The sequence below is a fragment of the Zosterops lateralis genome (assembly GCF_965231275.1).
Source record: "Zosterops lateralis genome assembly, chromosome: 1".
In the NCBI taxonomy this organism is placed as follows: domain Eukaryota; kingdom Metazoa; phylum Chordata; class Aves; order Passeriformes; family Zosteropidae; genus Zosterops; species Zosterops lateralis.
In genome coordinates, this window is record NC_139762.1 from 144,683,241 (window position 1) to 144,702,816 (window position 19,576).

The 19,576-nt window shown below is 34.8% G+C and overlaps 1 protein-coding gene across 3 annotated transcripts in view; it reads right to left on the minus strand.

Moving 5' to 3' along the window:
• Window positions 1–19,576, minus strand: part of CSMD3 (CUB and Sushi multiple domains 3) — a gene marked incomplete at its 5' end in the record, with an annotated part of 578,503 nt that overhangs the window by 387,617 nt on the left and 171,310 nt on the right. For all 3 annotated transcript variants that reach the window (XM_083859670.1, XM_083859669.1, XM_083859668.1), the window contains one exon: window positions 3,847–4,054. In XM_083859670.1, coding sequence (XP_083715796.1) covers window positions 3,847–4,054 — 208 coding nt within the window. The remainder of the gene's footprint in view (window positions 1–3,846; window positions 4,055–19,576) is intronic.

The window sequence follows — 19,576 nt, forward strand, 5'->3', positions numbered from 1 at the left end:
CTTCCTATTCCTGATTTTCTGCACTCCCTGATCCACAGTTAAACATTATCTCTGTTACCTTCCGTTCCGTGTTTTAAGGATTTAGGTACTTCAAAACTTGGCTGCTTTTTGCAGTAACTTTTTTCTTTAGTTTTTGGTTGTTTTTTTTTTTTCAATTAAATCCAGTAAAAATTAATTCCATCCACTATCAGTAAACAAATACTCTGATAATTACAGGAGGTTTTTATGACTGCACTTTGTTTGCCCTATTTATTGAATAATTTTTTCTAACTATTTGGCTACAACCACATTCTTCTGAAATCATTTTTCCTATGACAAGCAGTATCAATTTTGCTACTATTCTTTCAATTTAAATTGAACTATTATCAGATTACAAACTTCCTCATCTGAGGCTTTCACTATACTTATTAAAGCCATATTACTCATAAACATTACCTTCCTAAATCCTTCCTCTGAGCATTAAACACAGATTTAAAAACTTCATATTGGTGAGAAAACAGTAATAATTATCTAAAGCAGTGTCAACAGTCTTCATTACTAAAAAAGAGACTTATACTTGTCACCTTCTAATTTGAAGTGATTTTTCAAGAAAATAAATGCTGGGCCTGAGGTGGGATTTTTTTCCTCCTATTTAAATATCTTATGAGAAACTCTGCTTTTTGTCTTGTCTGTTTTGCTCTTTTTAATTCAACATATTATTACTTTCATTGGTACTTGTACTATTGAGGCGTGATTTTGTATCCCTGTGCTGCCACATTTATGTCATGCAGCACTTTTCCTCTGTAGCCTTTGATATGAGCATTATTTAATCAAGTATATTGAGTGAAAATAAATGTAACCTGTTCAGGCACTGGATAAATAAAATAACCACTTTGTTAAAAACATCTGATTGAGAATCTGGTTTATTATTGTATGTTGAAGGTTGTCATAACAGTACATTTAAATTTTAAATGCCCCTTAAAGGCTAATTTTATCGTAATCAAACTGGCAAAAAAAGTGACCATGTACATACCTAACACAGACAAGAGCATTTTCCTCACAAAAAACCCCAGTCCCAGATAATACCCTTTTCCATAACAGATATTATCTGCCTGCTCACCCTCACTTCACTTACCACTAGTGAGTATATTCTTCACTAATATTTCTTACAGGCTCTGTTTATCATTTTGTTCTTTCATAGCACTAGTAAAATGGGATTAAGGGTCAGGAAATGCTAATTAACAACCAAGCTCTCCAAATATGGAGGAAGAACAGCTGTTAACTTGTGTCCTGGTTTGGCACAGCCTGGTTTTTAGTAGACAAAAAGGAACATCTAACTAGATTTTATTTATTTTCAGTTTTTTGTTTTGTTGAAAAAATAGGGAAGATAATTTCCTCAAACTAATAATTTTCCTTCAGTTTCACATCCAAAATTTAAGAAATGCCATAATTCAACTCTAGCTGGCAAACATTAGAATAAGCAACAAGACAACAAGAACCCTGAAGGACATCTACACAATTTTTTACAGCTATTTAAATGAAAATGGCCTATCAAGATTTTCTTGAGAGAAAAGACTGGCATATCTGATATATTATAACGACTGACTAGAAAACTACAGTAAGTTAGCACTTAATAAAGAATTCCAAGTTTTATTTCATGGATAAGCCCAGCCTATCTACTCAATGCATAATCTGGCTCTTTATTCCAGTTAGAAAGAAAAAGCCCGGATATTTTTTTACACAGCACATGTGCAGAAGAAAAAATTGAGTATTTTTAAAAAATCAATAGGTGTAGTAGTCATATAAAGTGCCAAAGTTTCTAAGAAAGTATTAATAATAATACTTTTTATCCAGATCAACCAGTCAGTTTTTCATAATTTTGAAAATTAGGTAAGGTTGTGGGGTTTGTTTTTTTTTGGTTTTTTTTTCCAGAATGAAAGAAAGTACCTGGGTTTAGTTTTAGATTAGGTCTAGTCTAAGGGCATATATAGCATTAGCACTCTAAATCTAATTAACAAATTATTGTTAATTAAGCTTTCCAAAGCTGTTTTTCCCAACATATGGGGGGGATACTTTTCCATAATTGAACACATCAGTCCAATTTACCGAATATAAATGACAAGCTAAAAAAAGAACATGTTCTCAGTCTGCCTCTCTACATAAGCAATTATTAAATTAGCATTGTAAATTTTTATGTTTTGTAAACAGATAATGGGAATTTCCATATATAAAGTAATCCTATTATATAATTTGAATACAGCCTTGTATTTGAAGAACAAAAAATGAAATCTTTGTTTGAAGCTCATAAATTAAAAAATAAAACACATTCAAGAAAAATCAAATGCACATTTAGCTATTCAAGTGATTCATAATATCTGTATGTCATTGGTGTTGCCTCACTAATTATTATAAATTATTATTTAAAAATTATTTTAGCTGACAGCGTGTTCAAAAGATTTCATTGTAAGAGCTTGAAAAATTCAATGGCAATTAAGTAATATTCTAATATAGGTAATTAACTATGTAGGTGGCAGTATAAATTAACTCAAATTATAAAACACTATTTGCTAAAGCTTAGACTTAGAGTATAGACTTTTATTACACCATGAAGCAGTAAAAATATATTACTTATAACCAACACTTACAGAAATCTAGTCTGATGCTTTTAAAACAATATAATTATCTAATTTTAGATCTTTCCTTATAATAAAATCAGAACCATTTTATTTGGTCTATGTTACATTTGGAGGGGGTTTATACTGGTATGAAGAAAACAAGACTCTACTGACCTTAATGTATATAGGTAAGCACTTGTATCACCTGTTGTTCACAAGCCTCTGTCTGTCATACAGACCCTCCATAAAGTTTTATGAGCCAGTTAAGTTATCAAGATTTTACTGGAGACCATAACTGTGATTTACGGGTTTGTATGCAACTTCTTTTCTGTGAATCAACAGCATATTTAAACCAATAAAACAAGCATGAGGATTTGTCATATTGACATGTTTCTTAAGTAGTGTGATGCTGTGTTACCGTAAAACTACCAGACCAGAAAGCCACAGAACGTATAATTTATTTATCCTATTCAATTGAATTTGATCTTAAAAGAGGTTATTTCCTATTTTGTTTCTTGTGCTTGTGTTACAACATCTACATAACGCATGTACACTGAGATTAGGAACTGCAGAAGTCAGGCTAGCAACAAAATTGTTATAACTGCTAAGTCAACAAACAAACAGTCAAAAACTCTCCTTAAAGGTGCTATAATTGGAGTAAAACCAGAGCCAAAAGTATTGTGACTACTCAGCTCAGGGTATTTATTCTCACAGATCAGGACGCATATTTCTAGGTAAGTGTACCACCAACCATACTCACATTATTTAGAGACCATGCATACAGTTCTCTGCACAGAAACTCCTCCAGAGACAATCCATGACCAACAGGTGTGGTCAACACTAATTCTCCCTAGCTCTTTGCTGAAAGCCTCCATACCATTCACTTTCTGACATTATGAAACTCTCTGAAGGCTTCACCAATCCTTACCAGTATAACTGTCCATTCCATTAAGTTCCAAATATATACACTTTTAATACAATAATGGCTAACTGGTTAGACACATGGACAATTAGACAAATGAGTCTACAGTGCCCTTCATCCTAATGCTACCTCCTCAGAATATATTTAAAATATATTTTAAAACCATTTTACAGCTGCAATTGGAATATCAACATTTATACCATCGTCACAACTATTACTTTTTTTAGCAAGATTACATATTTACAAAGGAAAAGAAACAAAATGTTTTATTTTCACATTTCATCATAGTTTTCTTTTTTTTTCTCAGTAAAATTGCAAGATTTGACTCACCCTATTGTAGGTGGTTCAGAACCTTCAATTTCCAAATAATCATATTTTTCTTCCATTTGGAAATCTGTAAATATGAGTGAGATAGTATCACCAGGCTCTGCCACAATTGTCCACGTGCAATCTGCATTATTATGATATTCATTAGGAAAGTTTGGGCTGGAGATGATTCCACTTGATCCTCTCATAGTTCCTCCGCAAGCATCCTCAGCTGTAAAAAAAAAAAAAAAATTAAAAAAAAAAAAAAAAAAATATATATATATATTAAAATCACCCTTTAAAAATATATACTTGCTTGCTGAGAATAGAAATCCATAGCTGTTTAGTTGAACAACTGTTTAAGACTTAAACATTTTTGACTTGGAATATTGCTCCAAAATTAAGGTGTTCAAAAAGTGATTGCTTCAAGTCATAATTACTTAGGGATTATTATACTAGTGCCATCATATATTTTTATAATCTACTATTTATTAATTATAAATCTGGATTAGCATTGTGTCAGTCACTTTATAATAGTATGCAAAAATGTCACTGTTTGCTTTTACTTTAATTTAAAAATATTTTCAAAAATCAAATTGAGTTTAATCCCTGCGATAAACAGTCTGACATGTAGTGTGCAGCAGTCACATTATCCTGAGAAAAGAAGCATGAGAATCTTACCCATTATATACTAACTGTATTGTCATATTTTAGTGAGTATCTAGTCATTAGGTTTATTCTTGAGAAATCATTTTCTCATTTTCAAACAGGTGATGAGTTTTCAAACCAAAGCCATTCATGAGTGATTTCTTAATGCAAGATGCTTTCACAATTAAGATGTTTACATCACAGTAATAAGTTCTAATAGATCAAATATTTACAGTTTATCCAGAGGCATACATTTTTCATATCAAATGAATAACTGTGAAACTATCTGACCAATTATCAGAATTTTTCTTTTTTGATGATGATTCTGAAACCAAAATTTCTCTATTTTTTAGCACGTGATCTTATGCTGAATATACCAGGTAAACATTGGATATTCACAAAATCAGTTCTAAAAAACTTTATCCTATGATGAAACAATTCTCAAATGACTGATGTTTGGTACCTTCTTCATTAATATTATATATATGCCTAGTATATATAATCTTTTTGAGGATCTTACGTTAAAATTATTTCTGTGAGCTAATAAAATTAATTGGAAATCTAGTGCTTTTTCTTTCAAAAATAGAAATATCTTTCAAATAACTTGAATGGAAATACCAGATTGCAGTACTTATTCAGTTTATTACCCAAATGTTTGAAGCATATTTGAAAAGCAATTCTTGTTTCTGCTCAATTAGAGTGAATAAAACTTGCCCCAGAGTCTGAAAATCCAGTCAATACTGATGAAAAATTAATGATAAGGATAGAACAAAAAGCAACTTTAAGCAGTATAAGATCACAGAACAAAAAGTTTAAAGAATTCTGACACACATAATGGCTCACTTCTAACAGAAAGAAAAAAAAGTCATGACTCTATTACAGAAGTTTCACAGTTTAAAATACCAGGTTTTGTCTCTTAAAAATTCTGCTAAATTATTCAATGGTTCTGGCCCTATACTGTGAAAGGAATAATATATATATATATATATATATATGAATAAGAAGAACATAATGTTTTCATGCATTACAGACATTTAGAAAAAAAAAATTTAAATTACTAGTTTACTGTAGCAAACTTTGCTACTGTATTGCAGAACTCATGTTTTGCTTTTCACAAATGACTTATAGAGAAACATATCTTAGTTCCTAGAAATAGAACAAACTGTTTACTAACAATGTTGCTATAGTATATCAAAACTTAAAAAGTTGTTGTGGCACTCAATTTAAACAATGTGTTTGTTTAAAAATACAAACACTGTCAATGAGTGTGTTTCCTGAGCCACATCTGTTTAGAGACATTTCCAAAGGGTGATTTTGCTACCATCAGCAAAATGGCCCAAACAAATAATCATGGTTTTTATTCTGATTCATGTAGCAAATTTGGTACAAATACTATTAATATTACCTACATTTAAGTGCTGCATATATAACCAAAAGCACACTGGATATCATCTTAGTGTATCGCAAGCATTAGAACAATAAATAACAGAATTACTCTACTTTCAATCTTATTTTCCTCCACCTACAATATCATTTGCTTGGTTCGAGTCTTGCAGTCAGATCCCCATAGGTAAAAGCTCCCATCTGTGAGAAGACTGAAAAGCATTATGCCCATGCAAATGTTTGGTGCATTAAGTTGTGAAGACAGTGTAAAAAAAAAGATTTGATCTTCAAGTAAATTGACAAACACTGTTGACAGGAGTTCTACCACTAACTTCATAGTGCACAAGACCCTGACAAATAAAAGAGAATGCAGTAATTATATCTTGTGCAACCTGCTTTTAGCACCCCTATTTCTATCACAATTGAAGGAGCATAATTTCTTAGATGTCAGCTATGAAATGTTGCAAATAAAAGAATAACTGGTGTGGGAACATTTAGGAAGATGTTGAGAACATTTAGGCTGATCTTCACCAGTGTGCGGCAAGCCCAGTAAGGAGATGTGAACAACGAAGAGGGGAAAGGTAAGCTTTGCTGTGATTTTGGTACAGATCCACAGTAATCTCTTTCCCTGCCTATCTGTAACTTTCTGAATAACCTCTAACAAACTATCAAGGTAGATGTCCTCAAAGATATTTAAGTGGCTAAACCCCCTTTTCCCATGGGAAAAGACAAGCCCCATTCATGGGATTGTTTTTGCTCAAGGACCACAATATACTTGGTGGCTAAAGCAGCAGGATGGGGAAACCCAGTGCGTGCCTCAAAGACATTTGATCTTGGGGAAAAATAATCTGTGGTGCAAGTTTTATGTTGCAGAGAGTGAAACAGCAGGAATAACATGAACCAGTGAAGAGTGAATTTTGTGAGGAGCAAGGACAGTGTGGCAGTGGCCTGGGTCTGTCTGGTGTTGGTGCCCAATCATCAAGTGTGCTGCTTCTCCTGCCTTAGCCACCCATCCTGATGAATGGATGCCAAACCACAGCCTATTTTTGGACATCTGGAATGATGGAGGAAGTCCATGAAATGGGAAAATAATATGTGTCTGCGAAAGGATGGAAGATAGTAGTTAATGAGAACATATTTATGTTTTTTTTGATTATCAAGAGGGTTTAAGGATGTAGTTTAGGTCGTACGTGTATATGCTGCATGTTCCAACACCCAATACAATCACTGCAATCGAAATGTAGTAGCTAAACAGTGGTTAGGCACCTAAATGCCTTGACAGAATTGTGCACAGCCCTATCCTTTTAATTTCCAGTTATCAAACATGAAGAAAAACATTCACAGAAATTGTAAGAAGATAACACTTCAGTTAAGACTTGATAGAATCTGACAGTGTCCAGTTAAAAATACATAGCTAATACTGATATTTTTTAAAAATCTACTTTTAAAATTCATACTCCATACTTTCAAATTAAATTGATTTGGTCATGTACTGAGAAATTTTATCCAATAACAATCTTGCAAATTTGATATGAAAGTATACATGTGAAAAATACACTTACAGCCAGGATGTCATTTTTCCTAACATATTTCTCTGATCCTAAGCATATGCTGAAAGGGGAACATTTTTCAAAGTGATATGCAAGGGGGGACTTGGCACTAAAAAGCTTTTCAAGGTATTATGAATTCAAATTAAGATCTCTGTTTGAATATGCATAAGGGCTCTTGTGCAGAGGGAGTATCGCTGATACTATGATGAGTGATGATTATGAAAGTAATGTTTTGGGGGTTTGGTTTTCGTTTTTCTTTTTGTAGGTATAGATTGTTTCTATTTTATGTTCACAGATACCTGCAGTTTTTCTCTCTTTGTTTTTTTCTTTTTAAAATCTTATGAGTAAATGCCCATTAAAAAAAAAAAAAAAAAAAAAAAAAAAAAAAAAAAAAAAAAGTTAAATCTGCATATGTTCAAATAACCTCCAGTGAAATCTGATTTAGTAAAATTTTATCATTTTTTTCTTTCTGGTTTGCTGTTCACTGTTCATTTTTCCTAAGAAATTCAGAAAATATATTTCTCTAGCTATGTCTCATTTAATTTTCTGCTTATTCTTGTAGCTTTCAGTGATATTCACAATAATGTTATATAAATATTGAACCATAAATTTCAATAAAATGGATGATCAAAGACAGGCAATGTCATCAGTGATTTATAGGACATGCAAATTTGTGGACTTCATTGTGAATTCAATGAGATTGCATGGTAGATCAAGCTTTAATCTGGTACACAATGTATCACATCATCTTATCTATCTAGATATTTATAGCAAACTAAACAGTTAAATTTTCTGCAGATCCTATACTTCCTTCATTTAAAAAATTCCAGCTTTGATTTAGTTTCTTATTCTGTTTCTTTATTGGCTGTATTACAATCAGGCTGAAATGAAAAACACCTTAAAAATTTAAACTCAGTTTTAAAGTCTGTAGCATTATAGTCCGATTATGAAACTCACAAATGAACACAGTAATAGGCACAAAAATATCTTTCGGAAGTTCCATAGGCAATGTCAGCTCCCTCTGCTTCCTTCTTTGCACACTTTAACTCCTTTTGTTTCCTGCCCACTTTTCTTGGAGAGTCTGTGTATGTCTACTGCAGAACTCCAGCAGTGCCAACTGTTTTGCTATGGCTCTGTGATTATAATAATGTCATTGATCTCTGATCTCATGTGAAGCTGCAATTCTTGGGCTTCCCATGCCACATTTGCTGGTGCACAGAGACTTGAGAGCTGTTTCTGGTCACCCCACTTCATCAAAAAGAGTGCAAGAAAATCCCTCATCAGTCTGTTCTCTGTGTGCTCTGTCTGATCCCCTGTTCCTCAATAAACCTTCAAGCTTTGCTAACCAACCACAAAAACCCAGTGGGCCTGGGTCAAAGACCTTCTTATTAGGTTCATTCTGCTAAATAAAAACTAGCTTTTCAATTTAGTCTCAATAATGTAATGTTTACAGTCAGACTATAAATAAATGGGTCTGTACAGTACAGAGAACAGTCTTTGTAGCATAATGCATATTATATTTATTTTATATAATATTCTGATACATTCTAAAAACTCCAAATATGATGCAAGATAGATATAGAAATATATAATATCTGAGAAACATTTATATGTTGACTTTTTCTACAAATCTATCGCAATGGAAAAATTTCAGCCTTTCCCAATAATTTATCCACAAGAATAACCTTAGATTTCAGAAATTGAAATATAAAGATTGCAAAACATTCATCAACTGATAATCTTTCAGGATAGCTTTGCAGAAGATTTTTCATCCTTGACTAACATAAAGCCCATCCAGCTTTTGTGTAGAGGGATATAAAACAGTTCTTGAGGACAAACGGAAGTCTTATTTTCTGTATTGATTTGTAAAACTCACAGATTTTTAATTCCAAATAAACCCAGTGCCGATGATAAATTGACATGATTCACATCTTCAAACCTCTTACTTTTCACTTTTCTGCTGCATATCAGTAAGATTTATACAGATTTGACAGCCAGCAAAAACCTAAAATATCAAATAATGCATCTGTAGCTAAGGAGGTGAGGAGCTTAAATGGTGCTTGAACATAAGTTAAATGGAATAAACTGCCTTTCCACCTACCACCTCTGAGATAGAACCACAGAAATTACCTATTCCAGGGGAAAACACCACAATACCTGCCACGAGAGAACACCACAATACCCACACAGCCTGTGCCTGCCTGGACACCTCTGTTGGACAGCACTGGGTGACCCGTGGGCACTGTCCCCTCACCGTTGGTCAGAGCCCGGCTTGAAGGTGAGGCAGGAGAGAGGGGAAGGGAGAAATCGAGCCCACGTGAAGGCAGAAGAGATCTCTGCTCTCTTAAGTGTTCTAAGATTTTCTCTTCCCCCCCCCCCTCCCCCCCCCCCCCAAATCCTGAATCAGTAACTAAATATTTGTGTTACCTTGCAATAAATTAATGTTCAGTGGTATCCTCAGAGTTGCCCCTATTTTCTCCAAGGAAATGTCACGTTGTGTGAATGGGATTTAGGCAAGTTGGACTCTCCTATACTGACCAGAAAAGTAATTGCATTCTAGTAAATGGTGCACAGAGGTCCAATTTATTGTTCTTTGTTCTATATAAAAGGAAGGAAACATTTAAATGCAAGTAAAATCTTGGCACCTAAAGCCAATAGTCTTAAAAAAACCCCAAAAAACAAAAAAAATACCTCACACAAGCAAACAAACAAACAAAAAACCCGAAAAAAAGCAAACACAGAAAGGATGCAGCCTCCTGAACTCTTACCTGTGTGGTTAAAAATGTACGTAGATGATTTTTTTTAAAAAAAATCTGCTTTAGTACAGGACAATTTGAAATTGATGGGTTAACTCACAAGATTTTTTAACAAAAATGACCAGTTAACCATGTCTTTACTCCTGTCTTCCAACAAAAAAAATAAATTACTTCTTTTTCTCACAGAGAAATGAACTTTGGGAAAGGATTACTGCTTTTATTGCTTACAAACCAAGGTAATTTAAATTAAAATATTTGGACAGGACTTGTATGAATATAAGCACAATAAAAAATATGTAGATTTCTTAATGATCAAACTGTTTCCTATTTGCTTCTAAGCTTTGTGAAACCATAAAGCTTAGAAGCTCTGCAGCATTAAGATACTCATTTAGGTTTCATGGTTCTCAAGCCTGATACTTACTGTTTGAGTTACTGAGGGGCAGAAGGCATAAGAGTAAATTCATTAAAAATGGAATACAGAGGAAAGCAGAAATTACTTAAATTGATTGCTTCAACAAAGGGAAGGGGAAAAAATACCTATAAATAAATATATCAATTCATCAACTTGAAATTCAATTATTTTTTTCTTTCTCATTTTTGTTAATACCTGCAAGGAAGAATGGTTTTTTACCATGATTTATAAATGTAATTTTGTCTTTAAAAATTGTCTTGTCCTTAAACCAAGCATGAAAAATGTGAAAGATGATAAATAACATAATACTTGAGATTTTGGAAATTACTGGGGATCTTGTGGATTTTTTTTTTTTTTCTCAAGAGAGAAACTACATCAAAGTATGAACTTGGCAGTGGCTGATTTTCACACCTGGTTTTGGAGTTTTGGCTCTGAACCACAAAGAAATTATAATTAAATCATTGTAATGGAGCACTGTTCTATTAAAAAACAAACTTTTATGGAATTGCATAAAACATGACAATCTTGTGTTTTAACCCAGCTGGCAACAGAGCACCACACATCCACTCACTCCAAAAAAGTGACAAAGTATTTAAAGTGGCACTGGTTTTATTTATCTGTTGATATTTTAGAGTATAAAAGAAGATTGTTCTGTGAAAATCAATGGTGGCAGAGTCAGGAGGAAGTCTGAATCCCAACCATAGCACCCAGTGTCATCTGACAGACACTGCCTGCTGCAGAGAGGAAGAGTTAGCACTTCCTTTGGGATCAGTTTACACCTCTTAGTTTGAAAGACTTGCTGAGGAGAAAAGTGCAGCAGGCAAGATGTGAAAGCCATCAAGGAAAAGCTTCCACAAATGAAGATTGTACTCGGTTAGTGTGGCAAGGTTTTGGTACCAGGGGTTGCAGGAGTGGCCTCTTGTAGATGTCAGGGGCTGCCATGGAGCCTGTTCAGGGTGCTCCAAGATGGAGCTCCACCACTGACTACAGCTGAGGCAATTAGCAATATTGGTTGTGCCTCTTTCGTGACATGTTTAAGACGAGGGGAAAATGCTGTGCAGCAGCAGAAAGAAGGAGAGACACAGAGAGAGAGAGAGAGAGAGAGAGAAAGAGAGAGAGAAAGAGAGAGAGAGAGAGAGAGAGGTGTAAGAAAAATGAGAGATGTAAACCTGAAGACACCAAGTCCAGTGAAGAAGAAGGAGGTACTATAGGCTACAGGTAGAGAAGTTCCCCTGTAGCCGGTGAAGAAGATCATGGTGATGCAGGTTATGTCCTGAGAGCTTATGTTTGCCTGGAGAGGCTGTGGAACTTAGAGCCTTGGAAATTTTCAAAAGTGAGCTGCATAAGACCCAGAGAAAATAAAACTGCCTTTAAAGTCAGACTTGAGAGGTGTGTTGGATTTGATAACATTAAAAAAAAAAAAAAAAAAAAAAAATCAAAGCAAATTGAAAAACAAAAACAGTGAAGAACTTGTATTGTTTGAATTCACTTACTATGTCTTAAATTTTCCTGCACATAATCTAGTAGAACACCTAGAGCAAGATCGGGGGAAAAAATAATACTTTCTTTGTTTTATTTTCAACTCTCTTGACCTGATTAAAAGTTGTATTTTTTTTCCTCAGAATAGATGCATTGTTTTAAGTTTTGCACCATTCAATGGAGAATAGATTTCAATGCATACCTCTTCAGTTATTTTTATCTTTGCTTTAAAAATGTTGGAATAAGACCACTTCAGTGTCTAAGCCATCAAGCAGATCTCATACTAATTTTTAATATTACATTCAGTATAGAACTTTAGAGGCATAATAAGCTATCATAACTTTCATTGTCTAGTTTTTTGAACCTTCTGTCCTAATGACAACTGGATTACAAGGACCATGCCGCTTAAAATAATTTACTTTTATGAACTGAAGAAAAATGCAGGTGTTCATCAAAATTTCTTCCTAAAATGTGCAATTCCATATGCTTATTTTTGTAAAACTTCTGAACAACAGGGTGTATTCTCACCAAGCACTGTGCAAAACAAAGAAGCACAATTTCTGTGACATATTTGCGATCTCTTTACTTCTGTAATATTGCATTTCTAAAGGATTTTATGCTTTATTGCATCACAAAATGCCTAAATGATGACAAAATGTTTTCAAGATTCCACAGTCAAGATTTCTGTAGTTGCTTAATTATGCAGAGACTAGAATTCAGCACTCCTGAATGTGAACTGTGACTATGGCTTCACCAGAAGAGAGAAGCAGGATTTAACCTCTTCTGAAGACATTTTCTCAGCCAATTCATGATTCCTTTGGCAGCTCTGTTACCTTATTTGCCAAAATTTATCAAACTTAAATTAAGTCTGCGTGCATTTGAAAAGTTCACAGAAATGTTCAAATTTGGAAAACTAAAATCAGAACTGGAAGGAAAAGATTTTTACACCACAGAAGCATTTAGAAATAGGAGATTCAGTGTTCTGCTTGAGTGATGAACAAAGTTTTTTCAAGTAGAAGTTGAATATATCTTCTTCACTTTAGCCAGTAACACTCTCATAGACAAACTGATAAAGTATGGGGTAGATGACGAGTCTGAGATGTGTGTTGAAAAGTGACTGAAGAGCTGGGAGGTGAAATGCATGAAGGGTGGTGAAATGCAAGAAGCAGCATAAGGTCCAGACAGAGTTCCCTTGCACCTGAAATACTGTGTCCAGTAATGGCTTTCCAGTTTGAGAGCCATGGACAGAGAGAATCCCACAAAGAGCCACAAATTATTCAGGAACTGGAGCTGAAGACATACCAGGGAATCTGAGAGAGTGCATGTTCAGCCTGGGGTAGAGAAGGTTCAAGGGAAATCATCAGTGTTTATAAATATTTGACAGGGAAGTAAAGAAGATGGAGACAGAGTCTTCTCAATGGTACCAAGAGAAATAATGAGAAAATTTGGCATAAATTGAAATAGAAGTAATACAATTCAACCATATTTTTTTTTTTCCCACTGTAAGGTTGATTGAACAATCAAACAGGTTGTTCAGGGAGGCTGTGGGGTCTCTATCCTACAGATACTCAAAACTCGATTGGACATGGCTCTGATCACCCCACTCCAGGTGGCCTAGCTCTCAGTGGGGGGACTTGAACTAGATTATATTCAGAGCTGCCTTCCAGCCTCAGATACTGTCTGTTTCTGTGATTCTAGGAATATATTGCCCTCTCCTAGGTCAAGAATTGAGTACCGTGCAGAGACTGTGGAAAGTCAAGGAATCCAGGATACTGTAAACACAAATTGAGTATCATGAGTCTTGACACTAGCCACAGATCAACAATTGTCAGAACAATACCAGAAAATAGTAGAAAGGTGCATAACAGGGATCCTTGTGAACTGATCTGATTTCCTACAAAGACACTTATCTGTAGAGATCTGCTGGAGATGTTTTATATAGGCATACAAAATCACATAAAAGCAAGGTACCCACAATGGAACTGCTGTGTGTTGAAGCCCAGCCACTGCATGGACACTGGCAGTCAGAGTGGCTGGAACAAACATTGACTTCTGTGGATGTATCCAACTGGACTGGTGATCACAGTGTGAGTAAGGTAAAAGCTTTACCCTGACACATCTATTTCTTCAAATATTCTACTTAAAAGATCGAGCTCTGGCAAGTACATTTTTTGGTATTCTTTTCCCCCCATGGCAAATTTCACATTGACTACATCCATGTCCACATTTTTTAATATCTGCGCTTTTTGTCCCTTCAACATTAATCAAAAAAGTTATACAGAACAGTTATTTTAAAAGTTGCCTTTAGAGCAACTTTAGGTAGTTGTCTTTAGAGCCACTGAGGCCTACAATATGCCTCCTTCTTATTTCACACATCACTGAGTCAACAGGTAGTCATGGCATCTTTGGAGCCATTCTGGTTTGTGATAGAAATTCAAAGCATTAGAGACGTGTGCCAGAAGTCATAGATTTTTTTCCTAGAAAATCACAATGAGTGTCTAATAGTCAACTTAAAATCTCAGGTTGGTGTCCATTTTACTATTTCAGATTTAAAAAGTGGTTGTAATGATTGTCCAAATGTTCATCTTTTATTTCCATTAGCTTGCTCTCAGCTATTGAAAATTTCAAAGATTCAATTGCTGGGACCTAAATATATGCCAAAAACTTGTAATAATGACCTTTTTAAAAAAGCAATGATAGCAGAACTGAGCTAATAAAAACAAAAAAAAAAAAAACAAAAAACCCCAACCAACCAACCAAACAAACAAACAAAAAAAAACAAACCAAAAACAAAACCAAAAACAAACCAAACCCACAACCAAAAAATAACACCCCAAAAAACCAAAAACAACAATACAACAATGACAACAAAAAACAACCACCAACCCAAAACTTCTTTCTAGTGCTGTTTTCAAATAAGGGTGTTGCAATACATTTATTGATATTAAAAGTCACAGTACTCTGTATGACTACAGCTGTTATAGACACTTCCCAAAATGAAACGGAGTTGAGTTGAAGAGCAGGTATTTAGAGAGGCAGCAATCTTGCAGTTAAAACTCTGAGGTCTCTGATGACAGACCTTGTAGTAGACCACCTTGCTGAAGTTAGAATTCTGAATTCTGAAAAAGATTCTCTTTATTGCCATAATCCTCCTTTATTCCCCTATTAGCCCTCTAATAGGGTATAGAATCAAGTAACTGTTTTGGTTGGGAGGGGCCTTAATCATCATCTGATGTCAACCCCTCCACCACTGGCAGGGACACCTTCAAAATACAAGACATGGAAATATTTTGTTTTATAAATTCTTGTGAAGCACACTCTTATCTTATTAAGTTTAAAACGTTCCCAGGGTATTAAAAGAACCTGAATACATATGGTTGCTGTCAAACTGCTCTCCTGATAAAGGCAATTAAAATCAGTATCCTGATATTATTTGTGATAAATATTTATTGGTAGCATGTTGAAAATGAAATATCATATTACAATGGAATCATGCTTTCGAAGTGCCTAGATGAAATAAATGTCAAAAGGGAATCAGTATGAACATCTTATCTCAATATAACCAACTTCATACTCTGACTCTTGTAGCTTGAGCTGAGGCGTAATATGCACATAAATTAAAGTGCATTAATCAAGATATAATTAATATTTGCTTACCTTGACCCCCAAAATAAATGCACTGGAACTGTATAGCCAGTGTAACAGCATAACCAGTAGTACCTAAGCATTTTTGTGATGTTGTATCACCCCAGAGAGACACAATACAAAAGAGGCTTTGAGGAGTATGTGAGTAATTCACCAAAGAGACAAGGATGTTTGTGAGTGCTCATAGGAGACATCCATGTAAAAAACTTGCAAGGTAAGACAAGCACCATTGCTACTAACTACTAGCTACTGTCCTGCCCATTATATGAGAATGGCTGTCAAGGATAGGTTTTCAAGGCCCAGCACCCTGATAAATGGACATGGACATATTCATATACATTCAGTTGTAACACTTCTCATCCAATACTTGGTAGATTACATTGTTTATGAAGATGGTGCAATGGTATGTGTACTGATGGACAGATTTACAATTCCATCTGGACCAATGGCATTACACAGGATTTACCAAAGCAGTATTTCTACTCAGTAAAGGAAGGTATTTAGAGATATATGAGGAAAAAAACCTGAGTTCAGCAGGCTAAATTTCTGTCAAAAGAATTTTAAAAGATTAATTCTAAAATGAGCTGGCTTTTAATGTCATGCTGACACAATGCAAATACTGTTTATGTGTCTGGGCACCTTCAGTGAAGGAACAGCAAAGAAAATCAACAAGAATATACAAATTGGCTGAGGAACCTCATACAATTAATTGGCTGCCAAAGTATTTGCATCAAGTGACAATTCTCAAAGCACACAATGTAATAATACAGTAATAAAATGCATAACCTGCTATTTTCATCATGATGACAGTGTAACAGTTAGAATCAAAGAAAAACACATTCCTTACATTATAGCATAGACTACTTGAAAGTTAAATAATTCAACAACAGCATAAATTATCATCACATAAATTAAACATTATGCTAGGAGAACACAGTGCATATGATTAATTGTATAGCAAAATGCAAAAGAAGCCCCAAACTGCACTGTTGAAACTTGATGCTGAATTGACTATACAATCATTAGGAATTTCAGTTTGTCTTCTTCCTTTTCCAGTACCTCTTGAATCTATAGCTGAGCTTTCAGCAAATTTAGCAGTAGTGACACATTCTGAAAAACACTGCTAAAATTTTCATTAAAATAGGCAACTAGATAGATGTAAATTGCTAATCCATTGCAGAATTCACAAACTGGAGACCAAATACAATCATACTATTAAATAATTAAAGTTCACAGAAGGGAAAGCACTAAAAAGCCTTTTTGTTAACAGCTGACCACCATAGAAAATAAAGACTTTCACCTTTTTTTTCCTTTGCTTGTTTTTGAGGGACTAGCTAAGAGTCTGAAGTTAGCTAAGTAATTTTCTTACTTTAAATTTTAAATGTTGAAAAAACACCTTGATACCTGTGACTCTATTAATTACTTTTTTCATATATTCTAAACCAGAGTTGTTTCTAGAAGTGATTATATTTCTCTGCATCTACAAGAACCTCAGCTAAATGAGGATCAATCCAAGAATTGGTTGAAGAGTGGTTTGGTTTCAAGAGATCTTAAAGATACTCTAGTTCCATTGCCCTGCCATGAGCATGGGCACCTCCCACTAGACCAAGTTACTCAGGGCCCCATCCAACTTGGGCTTGTACACCCCCAGGGGTGGGACATCCACAACTTCTCTGTTGCAGTGCCTCGCCATCCTCAAAGTAAAGAATTTCTTCCCAATATCTCATCTAAGCCTACCCTCGTTCAGTTTAATGCCATCCCCTATTGTCCTACCACCACACTCCCTTGTGGAAAGTCTCTCTCTAGCTTTCTTTTAGTAGTCTCCTTCTAGGTAATGAGGGCCTATAAAAATTACTACTATTTTTGAAGCCATACTCGCTTTACTTCCTACCCTACCCTCTAATGCAATAATTCCCTAAACTTCCACAGAAATTATTAAAAATTAAGATCAGAAAGTTACACTTTTAAAATATCAAAACTTGCAGAAAATCAAAGTACAGTTCTCAGCCTGTGGTATACAATTTCAAAAATATGACTAAAGTAAATTACCTCAAAAATAATAACACAAGACCATAGATGCATATATCAGGTCACTTCATTATAGTGTTTTTATAAATATATATTTATATACCTTATTAATAAATGTGGTTTTATAGTATATATAAATAATATACTCCGTACTAATATCTTTATGAATATTACTTGAAGTACACATACAAAAAAGGTATAAGACTTGTCATATGTTTTAGCAAATTTATAATATTAATTAAAAATGCAGCAGATTTACAAAGTTTATATTTTTGAAATTTTTTTTAGTTTCTTTTTGAGAAAATGCTATGTTATAATGAATGATTTTTTTCCCTTGCCTCTTTGATGTGATTACTTGCCATTCAGTCTTTTAATTTGTGGTCAAGATAATGTTTGTGTATGTCTTCCTGACACAGTAAAAATCTTTATCTCAATTTGGCAAAGGGAAATGTTCTATTTTTGGCAGAACACAATACAGTGGTTATTGATAAATGAAGAGAAGCAGCCTCTAAATACGATCATATATTGTTTGACAAGGAAAGAAACAAGAGAAAATAAAATACAGACTGGTTCTTATTCAAAAGTTTGGTTATTTTTGTTCTCAAAACAGATTCATCTGCATTGAAGGAAACATACAATTGTTGTTGCCCTGGAAAAAATTGTTTCCAATTGTATATATTTATATCCCTTTGTGCACCCTCTCCATTACCCCAGCTTTGACCTTCTCATTTGGTCCTTTAACAATACCCTATAATCACTGTATTTTTCTTACTTATTATTTTTATCTTCTGTCTCATCTTTGAATTGTGGTGATTTTTTTTCCCCATTAACAGTTTCAAAATTTCCTGTTCCATTTCTCAGATTCTTCTTGCCTGCTGTATCTTGTCTTCTCTCATCCTTCTTATTCATAGTCTTGTACTTCAAAATAGGTTTTACCAGCAATTTCTTTCATTTTGCATTTGCAGGATCCACTTAACATATGGAACTGGAAATCTCATTAACTTTTCATATACATACACATGAGACTTCTGTATTTGAGCTAGTCACCTTAAGCTCTTTCATAGTCATTTATAAGAAATAGACTCTTTTACAGTACATCATATTAAAAGTCCAGTATGATTTTAAAGGGTCTGAATGACAAGGTTTTAGAACAAGGTGGGCTTGAGGGGTGGCTTCTGTGAGAAGTTCCTGGAAGCTTCCCTGTATCTGACAGAGCCAATGCCTGCTGGCTCTGAGACAGACCCACAGCTGGTCAAGGATGAGCCCATCAGTGACAGTGATAGCCCTTTTGGGATAATGTATTTAAGAAAAGCATAAAAACTGCAATTTTAGCTGGAGAGAGGTATGACAGTATGAAGGAAATGACCCTGCAACACCAAGATCAGTGAAAAAGGAAGAGGAGAAAGTGTTTCTGCCAGAGCAGAGCTCCCCTGTAATCCGTGGTGAAGACCATGATCAGGTAGGCTGGACCTCATGGAGGTCCACAATGGAGCAGATATTTACCTGCAGCCTCTGGAGAGCCTCATACTGGAGCATGTGGGATGCACCTGAAGCAGACTCAGCCCCATGGGATCCCTGTAGTGAATTAGGCTCCTGGCAGAACCTGGGGCGCCACAGAGAGAGAAGACCACGCGGGAGCAGATTTGCTGTTAGGACTTGTGACCCCATGGGATATCCCACACTGGAGCATTCCGTTCCTGAAGAACTGCACTCTGTGGAAGAGACCTGTGGTGGAGCAGTTCATGAAGAACTTCAGCCTGTGTGGATGACTCAGTCTGGAGAAGTGTTTTGAGGACTCTCTCCTCTGGGAGGGACCTCACCTTGGAGCAGAGGAAGTCTGAGTAGTCCTGCCC